At 37.5% G+C, this 14069-nt stretch overlaps 1 protein-coding gene across 1 annotated transcript; it reads left to right on the plus strand.

Annotated features, from left to right (window-relative positions):
- Positions 1-338: 338 nt before the first annotated feature.
- Positions 339-13756, plus strand: LOC140141701 (uncharacterized). Its single transcript, XM_072163613.1, has 5 exons — positions 339-909; positions 2242-2421; positions 5876-6422; positions 6557-6595; positions 9152-13756. Exons 1-5 carry the CDS (start codon positions 373-375, stop codon positions 13339-13341), a joined length of 5493 nt encoding a protein of 1830 aa, XP_072019714.1. The 5' UTR covers positions 339-372; the 3' UTR covers positions 13342-13756.
- Positions 13757-14069: the final 313 nt, after the last annotated feature.

Raw genomic sequence — 14069 nt, forward strand, 5'->3', positions numbered from 1 at the left:
AGAAATTAAAAGAAGAAATACTAAATCTTGCTTAGTTTCAATGATGCTTACTGATGGAGTCACCATGATGGTGTATTTCCGATCATTTTGCAACATTGAAAGTCGATTTAGCTTTCGCCATGTTTATGTATTGAACACAGGCTTTGCATTTTAAATTTGCCTGTGCACAGTCAACATACCCACTATGCAGGTATTTGTCAGCAGTGGAACAAAATCCATGTCCAATGAGTAACTTTACATTCAATTTTCAGGATCCATGACAGATTTGTAGCACTACATTTTGCAATTTTGATTCAAATTATTTATTTATCTATATATTTAATATCATTCAGAAATCTTATGGTATAAATTTCTTGGAGTCTCATCATCACCATGGCAACATCAAGGGATCTTGAAGAATTTCATTACTACATCCAATGCTACGAAGCCATCCAGATAGTGTGTAATCAAGCAGTTCTACCATGTGCAGAGAATGTTATCAAAGATTGGCATGCCACAAAACAAATCCTCCTCCACACTACCAATCAACAAGTTATCCTCCAACCTTGTTTACATCCAACACATTGTCCTGCCAGAATAACAGACAACAAACGTCGAAGGCAACCTCATCACTGCCCTGTACACCCTCCACCTTGTCAGAATTGTATCCAATGGTGCCATGCGATAGAGTCTTTATTTTGGAACAATGGTTATCCAAAGAAGGATGCACGAGTCACCTGGAGAAACATCAACCCATCAAGACTCTTCCATGATTATGTTGAGTTAGCCAAAGCCTTTGCTGTTAGTCTTCCACCAGGACAGAGTCCAACATCTTTTGGAGACTTTGATCCAGCTTCAATGTTGAAGGTCATGATGAAATTTGGAGAATGTCATCTCAACAATCCAGCTAATCATGATGTTATAAACAAGGTAGGACAAAGGTTTTTTGGAACATCTTGATGGAATAACTCTTAATTAAAGCCTTAATGTACGATCTTTTTAAATTTTTAGATTTTTTTCTTTTCTTCCAAAATGATAAATATGCAATCATTATGAAAGTTCCCAATATATTTGGATGCGAAAAACATTGGGAATTTGCAAAGAAACAAAACATCATATACTTCACCTCTATCACTCAAAATATCTCGCACTTTTTGGATATATTAGGACGGCGAGTGCGGCCTCAGAGTTAGTCTCCTATGCAGCCAGTTTGTGGAGGGAGCATAACCAAACTGACTTCGTAGGAGACTATGATTTGCGATCGTTATGACATATTATCATAATCTGAAAAATTATGATAATATGTCGGACCAACAGAAAATCATCCCGTTTTACTACAAATAGGGAGAATTTGACCGTTTGCTCATAGATTTAAGTTGGAACATGTGTAAGTATTACAAATATGCCAAAAAATCAGTTTTGAAAAAAATAAAGGTATATTCTGAAAAAAGATCGTACATTAAGGCTTTCATTGTGATCATAGTTGTATTGCACCATGTTGTTTATAACCATTTTCATAAATACATGTAAGTTGATTCTTATCTTTTTGCAAACTTTGTACAAATTACAAATCTCTGCATTTAAGTGAAAAAGAAATTAAAAGTGAACAAAAATGTCATTTGATTAATTTCTGCAAAGTTAAAGATTAGTAATGTAGACTCCTTATAAGACCCCTGAAAAGGGCCTCATTTTTTTGTGCATATTACATTCTAATTTCATCAACATCTTATGTTCAAAGTCTGAATGAGGGACATAGATCCTGTGGATCACAAAGTAAATGGGAATAAAATAAATAAATGGGTAATTTACAGATCACTCTGACATATAGCAATACTACAGTAGTTTCAAATAATTTGTGACCATTGAAGAAACTCAGAGAACATATCTTACCCTTCCCAGAATCCTTTGCAACATAATTAATCACCTCATATCATCAAATGGCACTCTAATTACTTTGTACAGCTTCTCTTAGTTTTCATGTTGAGAATAGGCTGGCTAAACATGGGTCAATAGTCAAGAAATTAAGATAGTTTGCAAGATCTGCATGTGCTCTGTAACAATCGGCCCATGTTACAATAATGTATAGCAAATCAGTCCAGAAAATTAAAATGGGAAAAATGCGTTATAGAAACTGTAATATATCTTCACTGAGAAGTTACGAGAAACTGACTTTCCTGTGACAATTGTGATTTTTTCTTTACAAAAATGAACATTATATTATATAGTGATTGGTGTGTTTTTATTGATCCTCCATTGAAATAGGTGTACCAAGTACGAAACAATCTCTGCCATAAGAAAATTATAGATAATCTGCAGGTGACCAAATCAACAAGAAATGGATACTTTGATGATATCTTCAAGCTGGTAGAACTTCTGGAGAAAATACATCCACAGTACTTCACAACAGCACAGGCTGATGATATCAGAGATAAACTACAAAATGTAAGTGTGATTTTAATTCAGTATCTTTAAAAATAGTATACTGAATTTGACCTGATTAGTACCTCTGGTCCTAATTTTGGATTAGTGAACACCAGTCTAATCATATTCATCTAAAGGAACCTCAGACCAGCAAGAGGGCAACATCAGTTGAGGTATCTGGTATGGGTACACGTACCCCGTAAGTCCAAAACACCGTCAGTCCAAATTTTTATATTATATAGGATTAGGATTCCTAACCCTAATGTTAACCCTAACCCTAACCCTAAAAATTTGGACTGACAGTGTTTTGGACTGACGGTGTTTTGGACTGACGGTGTTTTGGACTGACGGGGAGACCCCTCTGTTATCACCATAAGCCAACCTAAATTAATGCTTTTTACCAACGAATAATACCTCTATGGAGCCTGCTCCCAAATCATGCTGTAATTGCAACATAATAAAAAGCTAGGCTTTCAACTTTGCAGCGATGCCCTTCACCAGGCAGTTGCAGTTTCCATAATCTCACAAGAGTTGGTAGACAGCAACGCATCAAAGTTGTTAGCTGCACCACACCTTTAATTTTTCTACATCTGATTTTCAGCATTTTGGGTCAAATTCACATTTTTGATAGCTTTGACAGGAATTATAGCAGACTTACAAATGTACAATGTATACCAAATTTGAAAGTCACCTGAGGGCTATTCTGTTTAAAATACATGTACCCCATATGGAAGGCATGATCTGAATCTCCCATACAGGAGTGTAGATATCAAATGGAGCACCCTTTCAGGTAACTTCATTTGAAATTTACACTCATGGTATGGAAGATTATTAGGTCATGTCTTCTATAGGGAGTATAAGGATGTCAACTGGAATAGCTCTATCAAGTATCAAGAACAATTCTGGGAATTAATATACTGACCTGACAGTATCGGCCATCTTGGTTGAAGGCCATCATAGGAGTGACGGTACTTGAAACTTCCTTCTGGCTGATTGATCACTAACAGAGGGCGCACTAACACCCAGATATGGATCATATACGTGTTTGTGCCTGAGAAAATGTGCCCCTCATCTCAGCTCTGTTCATGATGTTTAGATCTCTCTTTCTTATCCACATGGATTCTTTGATGCAGCAAGCCCCCAAATCACATTTGTTGTCAAGAAGTTTGGCACCATCCCAATTGATCAGATGATTATGCTGAACTGCATGGGCTGCGATTGTCGATTTGGATTGTTAATTAATTACAGATTGGACGACTGGGTGTACATTGTATGAGATTCCTTTTGCCAATTACTGTGATTCTACTTATGTGGCTGAAACTGGTTGTGGTTTTGAAACTAGATTCGGTGAAGGAACATACATGTAGGAAGGAATTGGACAAAGTAGTAAAACGTAAAGAAAACAACCTGTTCAATCCAAATTGGCAATCAGACCTGCACAGTCAACATAATCATGCGATCAATTTGGATGGCGCCAAAATTGTTGACAAGGAATGCCAATTGGGCTAGCTGCATCAAAGCATCCAAGTGGATAAAGAAAAGGGTAGAGTGACAGATTTTCTCAGTTGTGTATAATTATGATCCACTTCTGGGTGTTAATTGCGCCCTCTGTTGGTGATCAATCAACCAGAAGGAAGGATCAAGTACCATCACTCTGATGATAGCCTTTGACCAAGATGGTCAGTAAATAATATGTTTGGTTTTGACAAGATGAACATTCCTAGAATTGTATCACACAAACCTAATTATGAATTTCTTTGAGTATAGTGTTAGCTCTAGTAAGAGCCTCTGCATTATCCACAAGCAATCAACTGTCTATGTTGAGGTGGTGGGTAGAGCCCGGCAGAGTAACCCCTCATCGCGATTTGAGGGAACTGATGAAGTTCTTGTACAGTGCACCTGAAATCAAAATCATCATAATTCTATAGGCCTATACAGTAAGCAAAAGAATTACGGTAGTAGTTGTGCTCACCCCTGTATATCCTAAATAAAGACAAATGTGTCAAAATTAAAACATACAGCCGATGCCTGTACTCTTTAGCTCTGATTTAAGACCGTATTTGTTGAAATTGGTAGAGAATTAAAGAAACGGTAATCTAAAACCTAATGAAGATACAAAATAAAAAGTTGCACTTTTGTGTTCTAATCAATGAAAGCATGATGCTATTTTTTCGTGCTAATCAATGAAAGCATGGCGCTAGTTCTCTTGTTCGCGAACGCTTTGTGTACATAGGACATGCAATATGGCAAACTGCAACTTTTATATTTGCATCTTCCTTGGGTTTTGGATCGTCATGTCTTTATTTTTTGAACAATTTCAACGAATGAGGTGTTAAATTCGAGCTAAAAGATGCAGCTATTGGCTGCTGGTTCCAATTATGTCATATCTGCTTTTGTTTAGGATATACAGGGGATGAACATACATGTAACTGGTACCTTAATTATTTGGCTTACTGTATATTGGAATGTCTAGAAAATCATTTTTATTCAGACATTTGATGGATTTGAGATGTACAGGTGGCACATATTGGTGATGAGAATAGTGCTACTATTGATGTCCAAATGTACAATGTATGATAATAGGTTTGCAATACAAATATTCTTAAAATTCAAATTGAATTCTTCCTTAAGGGATCTAGAATGAGCGTTTATTGCGTTTTGACAGTATTTTTTGTGGAACATGAGAGCACCTCAGACCTATCGAATTGCATTCTGAATACGAAGCATCTCTTTTTTCATTTTTTGAAAATCACAATATAATACAAATTTTATGACAAATTATAAAAATTAGATATTTTTCAAATTTTTGATATATAACAGTCCTCGAAATAAATTATATAAATCTAATGATATATTCTTAAAGTGTATGTAGCTGGGAGGAAAAGCCGACAGTCAATTGAAAATTTTGACCTTTCATATTGAAGATATGGATTTTTTTTCCAAAAAGACCTTTTTTGTGTGTGTGTTTTTGGAAAAAAAATCATATATTCAATACGAAGATCAAAATTTTCAATTGATCGTCGGCTTTTCATCCCACCTACATACACTTTAAGTATAAATCATCAGATTTATAAAGTTTACTTCGAGTACTGTTAAATATCAAAAATATCAATTTTTAATGATTTGCCATAAAATGTGTATTAAATTGCTAATTTCAAAAATCAAAATTATTTGATATCAGAAGGACATTCTTCAGTATTCAGAATGCAATTCGATATGTCTGATGTGCTCTAATGTCCCAAAATAAATACTGTCCAAACGTTCATACCCCAGCCCTTAATATTGTTATATTTTAACATGGTATGCCCACTGATAATAAAGTTCTGCTTTCCCAAAACTAGCTTAGTCCATCACCACTGCTGCTATTATCTATGTTAGGCCTATGTTTATTTGTGTGATTGTGATATATCATTGTGCATTCTATAACTCTCATCAATTGATGAATCATTCCACATATTTCCTTCATGTGTCACAGATAAAGACCAAAGTAACACAAGAAATGGAAGAAAGAGCAGCAGAAATGAAACAATGGATGCAGCAAATTGTCAAAGATTCTGAGGATGAGCTCAAAGACTTCATTGAAAAAGAGCGAAAGGTACTACTGGACACTATGACAGATTGCACAGATGCACAAACCAGAAGGCTCCAAGATACCATCAGGGGACAGACAAGACACCAGACCACTACACTACAATATACTTACAGAGACCAAACAAGACAGCAGACGGACAAACTTACCAGTCAAATTGACACCATCAGGGGACAGGTGACAGACTGCACAGAAGGGCAAACCAGAAGACTTCAAGATACCATCAGGGGACAGACAAGACAACAGACCACTACTCTACAAGATACTTACAGAGACCAAACAAGACAGCAGACGGACAAACTTACCAGTCAAATTGACACCATCAGGGGACAGGTGACAGATTGCACAGAAGGGCAAACCAGAAGACTTCAAGATACCATCAGGGGACAGACAAGACAACAGACTGTGATACTACAAGATCAAATGGAAAACGGTAAAATAAACCTACTATAGTTTCACCATGAAGATTTTTCACTTAAATGAAGCTTAAAATTTGAGTTTTACATTTTTATCTTGCATACCTGAACATGAAGTGACATAATGATGTTTCACCATTTTATATTACAGTGTTGGAAAAGTTTCCTGCTAGAATTGCTGAGACAAGAGGTAATGCCAATGATTAACTACAATACTTAAACAGGCTATTTTTTGTGGATACGCAGTTTACAACAGCTCACTTTCAAACTTTATAATACATTTAAACAGTGGACTGAGAATGTTTGTTATTCTTGAACTATTCCAAGAAAAATGAAGCTGTTTAATTCACGTGAAGTGATGTAATGATGTTTTACCACTACAATAATGATTTCATCAGACTGGCAGCCCATCACATCTGTCTTCCTTTTATAGTCTCATCACACTGCAAACTGCTGTTGTGCAATAGCTTCACTACTCATCATTGCCCTCGTATTTGCATGTAAAGGTAGACTGTTAACTGAATTACCCTCACCCTAATTCAAGAAGGCAGGATTTGGATTCATAGATAGTGTGCTATTGACCATTGAAGCACTTGCATTAGGATTAGATAAAGTATTCAATGACAATAGACAACAGATTAGCTGAACATGCTGACTAGCGCTACTACCCGGCATGATACTTTTCCTTTCTGCAGGGGATAAATTGAGTGTCACAATACGGTATTTTGCACTTTCCAGATCCCTCTGCCAATCAATTAACTTTTTTTTTCACTTTTCCAGCCAATCAATTAACTTAACTTGACAACATGTACTACATACGTTTACAATGTACACTGTACATGGTGTTTCTGCCAATTTAAAGTGGAAACCCCATAGTATACATGTTGTACTAAAAATCATGAATGACTGATTTACGATGTTAAGGAAATGTGTTGTTTTTTAAAAAGGATCGGAAAATGTCAAAATATTTGGCATGCACTTGTCGGCTGCTACATGTGTCTCATTTAACATAATAGCTAGGAATAATTACCAGACTTCCTTCTCCAATTTGAAAGTGGGGAGAGTCACTTCAAATCACCCCAAGTCTACATGGTTAAATGAGATACAGTAGCAGCCTACAAGTGCATGCCAAATATTTTGACATTTTCCGATCCTTTTTAAAAAACAACACATTTCCTTAACATCGTAAATCAGTCATTCATGATTTTTTTGACTTGAATTTGTTTTTAAACTACGGCATGTAGTTTTTGTTGTTTGCTTTATATTTTGTTGTCTGTCCCTGCAGTAGAGCTGTTTATCTGCTCGAAACGTCGGTTGTTTTTTGTCTGTTCTGTGTTTGACTGCTATGTACACAGTGATTTTCATCACTTCCAGTGTACTGTTTTCCTGACACTTTTGTGGGCTCTGGAATTGGCAATTTTTGGCCATCGAACTTTGCCTGTTTTGTGCCTACTCTGGATGTTTGGTTAAGCGTGTCTGTTTATATGCACAGTGATTTTCATCACTTGTTCTAGTGCAGTTTTGTATTACCATTGATCCTTGTTGTTTTTGCAGGTTCAGCACTTACTTCTGTGGGCCTTGGAACTGGTAAAATTTGGCTATCGAACTTTGCCTACTTCTTCTGCCTACATTTGCTGTTTTTTGTCCCCCTGCATACTGTCTAGTCTGCATTTTACTTGTTTCCCCACATCAAGTTGGTGTACCTTGCTTTTTTCTTTCCTGACCTTAAATAAATTTTTTAATGTTTTAAACATGTTTAGAATGTCAAACGGATCATTGCATTTAAATTTCAGCTCAATTGGAGCATTTTGGAAACCTGGACCTTTGACCCCTTTATAACCCCTTAATGACCTTAAATAAATGTTTAAATGTTTTAAACATGTTTAGAATGTCATAAGGATCATTGCATTTAAATTTAAGCTCAATCGGAGCATTTTCGATTAAAATGACCCTTATGACCCCTGGATGACCTCTGATGTTTTGGAAATATTTTTATTATATTCTGTATGTTTTCCTCTTTCATATGACACCACTCATGGGGTCATACCTTCGTGGCATTTAGAGATATGTCCATTTCAGACCAAATGGTTAGTCAATTAGTAAGCTTGTAAGTAAGCTAGTAAGTAAGCTAGTAACATTCACTCATATAGGCTGATACCATTTCATGGTTCAGCAACAAGAAACATATAAAATCTACATGAATATCAAAAGCATACAATTTCATGTTACATAATACATGAAAAATATGATATTATTGCACATACATCATAAACATCAAAACTACATGGATAATCAAATGGGGCATCGAAAATAATATGTTAAAAAGTAACAGATTTGTGGGTTAAACTCAGAATAAAATGATGATTTCTTATTAGGATTTCTTGTGAATTTCCTTTCAGGAAATATATTCTTTCAAGGGGTTTAACTGGACCATGCAGCGCAAAGGGTGGGAAGTTCAAAATGCAAGGTCTTATGCATTATTTTATGCTTAATTGCTTATTTGTATCATTTGTGTGACCGATCCTCAATTTTAATTTCAATTTAATTTTAATACTAAATTAAGGATCTTAGTGCAAAATGGTAGTACTGATGCTCCCCTTCCCATTCCAGCTGATTTTATTTAAGAAAGTTTTCGAGTACAGCAATGGTCAAAATCGGGCAGGGAGTACCTTATAGGCTTTATAGCTATTTACCAAAATAAGTAATAACTGAGAATTATTTATTTGTTATTTTTATGTTTTTTCAGAAGACGACAAATATCTGGAGGATGTTAAACAGCAATTGTCATCCAAGTATACACAACAATATTCTAGCATGCGGTTTATACCATCCATGGTAGATGAACAACGGACAACAGATGACACTTTTGTGGCACCTGAGCTGAAACTGTTTTCCATCAATGAAGAACGTAGGAATCTGTCATGTGATGAGCTGTTCTCATTAAAGATAAGAAATGATAACAAAAAACGTATAATTGTAGTTGGCAGCCCTGGTAGTGGGAAGTCAACACTAATACACAACAGGATAGCCTATGATTGGGGGAGGGCAGTTAAGCACCAACAAATCAAACTATTGTTTGTGATAGATATGTGTAAAGTTGAACCGGGATCTGATGTATTTGAAATTATAGAAGATCAGTTGTTTAGAGGTGTACAGAGAGAAAAGCTTGAAAAGTTGATGGAAGACAATGCCCAATCAACCGCCTTTCTCTTAGATGGCTTTGATGAGGTATCTCCAAAATGGGAAAGGGAGGGAAGGGGGAAGAGTCTATCTGCTGTCCTAGATGGTTTGTGGTTATCAGGAAGCCATGTAATAGTTAGTACCAGACCAGAGAAGTTGACAGACTTTAACAAGCGATACCAAGGCTACACTCAAGTAGATTTGTTAGGATTTTCAGATGCTTCAATTTTGAATTTCATACAAAAAGAAGTTGGAAAATTTAGGTCAAATGCAAGTGCAAAGAATTTAGAAAGAGCAATAGCGAGTCTCTCACCTTCCTTATCATGGTTGTCAAAAAATCCCCTTACTCTCTCAATGTTATGTATCCTATGGAAGGATGATGGTCAGTTGCCTAAAGGAGTCACATCCTTGTATGGAAATGTAGTTGACTTCATGATGGAAAGATCTTATTCATCAGATTCGGATTCTGTGAAAACCATCCCTAACATTGAGCTTGTTTTGCAGTATGTTGGGAAATTTGCATTACAAGATCTTTCTGGCAAAAAGGTCACAGCCAAAGAGGTCCCAGCAGAATATTTGAAAGTATCCCAACGTATAGGAATCTGTACAACTCATAAAAAGCGAGAAAAAAGGTTTAGACAAAAAGAATTCTTGGCTTTTCCCTTGCATAGAAGTTTCCAAGAATTCTGTGCTGCTAAATATCTGGCAGACATAGCCGATACTAATCACGATCAGTTTTTATCAGCAATAATAGCGGTTGTTGATAATAAAAGCTTACTTCAGTTTTGCTGTGGTCTTAGTTTGACAGCTGCTTCAACTATACTTCGACACGTAGTAAGTACAACGACCGTCAATGTAGAAAGTGAGGATGCATGTATATTTGGTGTAGGTCCACGTGTTGCTAATCCGTGGAAGCTTCCTCTCCTTCTTTTGTTTGAGGTCGAGTCACAGATGTCTGAGGACTCTCTACAAACTATCTCGCACCTGCATGCACTAGTCAGTCCCTTAGTTAAAAATATACGAATGAATTATGTAAATTGGCCTGCTGACAAGGAAATGAGTCGTCTCATTGAGTACTTTATGTCAAAACAAGATGGTATATCATGGTTGTCACTGGTGAAGTTTGCAGTCATCAATGTGAGTACGAAAATCCAGATTGGCCCTTCATTGGCACAAGAGCAAACAAAACTGATAGAGTCCCTGCAAAATTTAAGAAGACTGAATCTGAGTTCATCATGTCCTTCCTTTTCTGTGGTTTCTTGTCAATGTAAACATATTCTTAGAAATCTTAATTTGGCAAATGATCAGAAAAGAACAGAATGTAGACCTCATGTTATCTGTTCACAGCTGATAATAAGTGAACTTGATTTCCTTATTTTTCTGTCAAACCAAAGAGTGCCATTTTCCGCAACTCTTGACACAGTCGTATTAGTTGGAGATATACAAAGCAGATCGCAAACCACTATCAAGTCACTACGTGAGCTAACTGTCCATAATAGTATATACATAGGACAATCACTTGAAGAACCCTTGAGTAGAATACTTTCACAAGCAGATACACCTATTAGACTTTCATTGGAGTGGACAAAAGATGAATCAATGGGATCTGCAGAGAAACGCAGAGCTTTGAAATCTACCAGAAGAGACAAAAGTGAAGTGTTTGTAAGATGGAAAGGCAGGAAGATATTAGTATCTGCGAGTCGGAATGACCAATATCGTGAGGCTCAACGGCAAAGCCTAACATTTAACAGTTTTTCATCATTCCCAATTGCAAGCAATATTCTGACGAATCTGTTCTTATCAGGATGTACCATGAACCTGAAGGCATTGACAAAACTGTTTAGAAATCAATGTGTCCTTACTGAGATAACACTACAAAATGGCATCCTATCTGGGAAGGTAGCAACAAAATGTGTCAACGAAACTGTCAAACGATGCTTTATCAAAAATGTGACATTTTGTGATAATTTTGGAAACTTTTTGCAACAATTATCTGGAGTAGCAAAGTATCATCTGACCGATATTGATATTCACAAGAAAACTGTAGAAGTTGGGATGATGATGTCATCACCTCATAATGTTACAATTACCAAGTGCAAACTTGATAATAATGTTACTGTATTACTGCATGGTCGCACAACAAAACTAGATCATCTTGACCTCCATGGCAATAGTATTTGCTCATATCGGGAATTAGCACTAGCATTCCAATACACTCCAGCACTGCGGCATCTTAACCTGGGTGATAATAGCATTGGTTCAGATGGTGCATCAGTACTAGCCCAGTCATTCCAACACACTCCAGCACTGCAGCATCTTGACCTGGGTTGGAATAGCATTGGTTCAGATGGTGCATCAGCACTAGCCCAGTCATTCCAACACACTCCAGCACTGCAGCATCTTCACCTGCATTATAATAGGATTGGTTCAGATGGTGCATCAGCACTAGCCCAGTCATTCCAACACACTCCAGCACTGCAGCATCTTAACCTGGGTCATAATAGCATTGGTTCAGATGGTGCATCAGCACTAGCCCAGTCATTCCAACACACTCCAGCACTGCAGCATCTTAACCTGGCATGGAATAGCTTTGGTTCAGATGGTGCATCAGCACTAGCTCAGTCCCTCCAACACACTCCAGCACTGCAGCATCTTAACCTGGCATGGAATAGCTTTGGTTCAGATGGGGCATCAGCACTAGCCCAGTCATTCCAACACACTCCAGCACTGCAGCATCTTAACCTGGCATGGAATAGCTTTGGTTCAGATGGGGCATCAGCACTAGCCCAGTCATTCCAACACACTCCAGCACTGCAGCATCTTGTCCTGTATGGAAATAGCATTGGTTCAGATGGGGCATCAGCACTAGCCCAGTCATTCCAACACACTCCAGCACTACAGAATCTTGTCCTGGATGGTAATAGCATTGGTTCAGATGGGGCATCAGCACTAGCCCAGTCATTCCAACACACTCCAGCACTGCAGCATCTTGTCCTGTATGGAAATAGCATTGGTTCAGATGGGGCATCAGCACTAGCCCAGTCATTCCAACACACTCCAGCACTGCAGGATCTTGACCTGGGTGGTAATAGCATTGGTTCAGATGGGACATCAGCACTAGCTCAGTCATTCCAACACACTCCAGCACTGCAGCATCTTAACCTGGATGGTAATAGCATTGGTTCAGATGGGGCATCAGCACTAGCCCAGTCATTCCAACACACTCCAGCACTACAGCATCTTGACCTGTGTGGTAATAGGATTGGTTCAGATGGTGCATCAGCACTAGCCCAGTCATTCCAACACACTCCAGCACTACAGCATCTTAACCTGGGTGATAATAGCATTGGTTCAGATGGTGCATCAGCACTAGCCCAGTCATTCCAACACACTCCAGCACTACAGCATCTTGACCTGGGTGATAATAGGATTGGTTCAGATGGTGCATCAGCACTAGCCCAGTCATTCCAACACACTCCAGCACTGCAGCATCTTGACTTGGAGTATAATAGCATTGGTCCAGATGGTGCATCAGCACTAGCCCAGTCATTACAGCACACTCCGGCACATTCAAATGCAGGTTTAAAGTTAGAGTCAGATATAGATTCAGATTCAGATTCACATGTGGGCAGTGATGTATATAACGATTCTGGTTCAAGCACAGATGGAGAGGCTTTTACAAATGTGTTTAGAAAACGCAAACTCAAACATACTAAATCCTACCACCGAAATCGCGCAAAACCTGGCACACCCTGATCCCTGACAAAATAATTAAGAATAATGAATCCAATATCATCTTGCTCACCCATGATTGCTCACTCATCTGTGATTCTTGTCGCATATTCTTGGGTAAAAAAAATTCTGATACTACATAATGAGTATACGGAGTCAAAAACTTAAAATGTATTGGTCAGCAAGAAAAGTACACAAATTTGAATAAATTTGGTGATTATCCCAGAAAGTAAGCATGATAAGCTGCTTAGAGATGTGATGTATTTTTGCCAAGCTTCTTAATCATTACTTGGGGCTTGATGTGGCGGCAGAATAGGTGAAAATCTGTATCATAATTTGGCACCACATTTTTAAAGTGGGTGCAATAGGCATATAATGAGATGCAATATGGCTTAATTTCAGGTCTGGTGTGGTTGGTGTTGCCGTCAAAGTCTCTGGTCAAGATTGGTGTTGCTGTCAAAGTCTCTGGTCAAGATCACCTTTTGCACAAGTACACACAAATATACATAATTATGATTCAAAAGAAATGAATGATTTATATTTACAAAAAAGTACAGCATGGTTGGACAAAATGTTTTTCTATATGAATCAAGAAAATGATGGGTAGGGTGATCCTATAGAAAGGATTGCATTTTGACCATCTTACATACATGAAACAACACTTATACACAACAGGATAGCCTATGATTAGGGGAGGGCTGTTAAGCATCAACAAATCAACTTATTGATTTGTGATAGATATGTGTAAAGTT

The sequence above is a fragment of the Amphiura filiformis genome, chromosome 19 (genome assembly GCF_039555335.1).
Source record: "Amphiura filiformis chromosome 19, Afil_fr2py, whole genome shotgun sequence".
NCBI classification, from domain to species: domain Eukaryota; kingdom Metazoa; phylum Echinodermata; class Ophiuroidea; order Amphilepidida; family Amphiuridae; genus Amphiura; species Amphiura filiformis.

Excerpts from the sequence above, each read along its gene's own strand:
- LOC140141701 (XM_072163613.1), top strand. The coding sequence starts at position 373 with ATGGCAACATCAAGGGATCTTGAAGAATTTCATTACTACATCCAATGC. Across the intron at positions 2,422-5,875 it reads TCAGAGATAAACTACAAAAT|ATAAAGACCAAAGTAACACA; the intron begins GTAAGTGTGATT and ends CATGTGTCACAG. Across the intron at positions 6,423-6,556 it reads ACAAGATCAAATGGAAAACG|TGTTGGAAAAGTTTCCTGCT; the intron begins GTAAAATAAACC and ends TTTATATTACAG.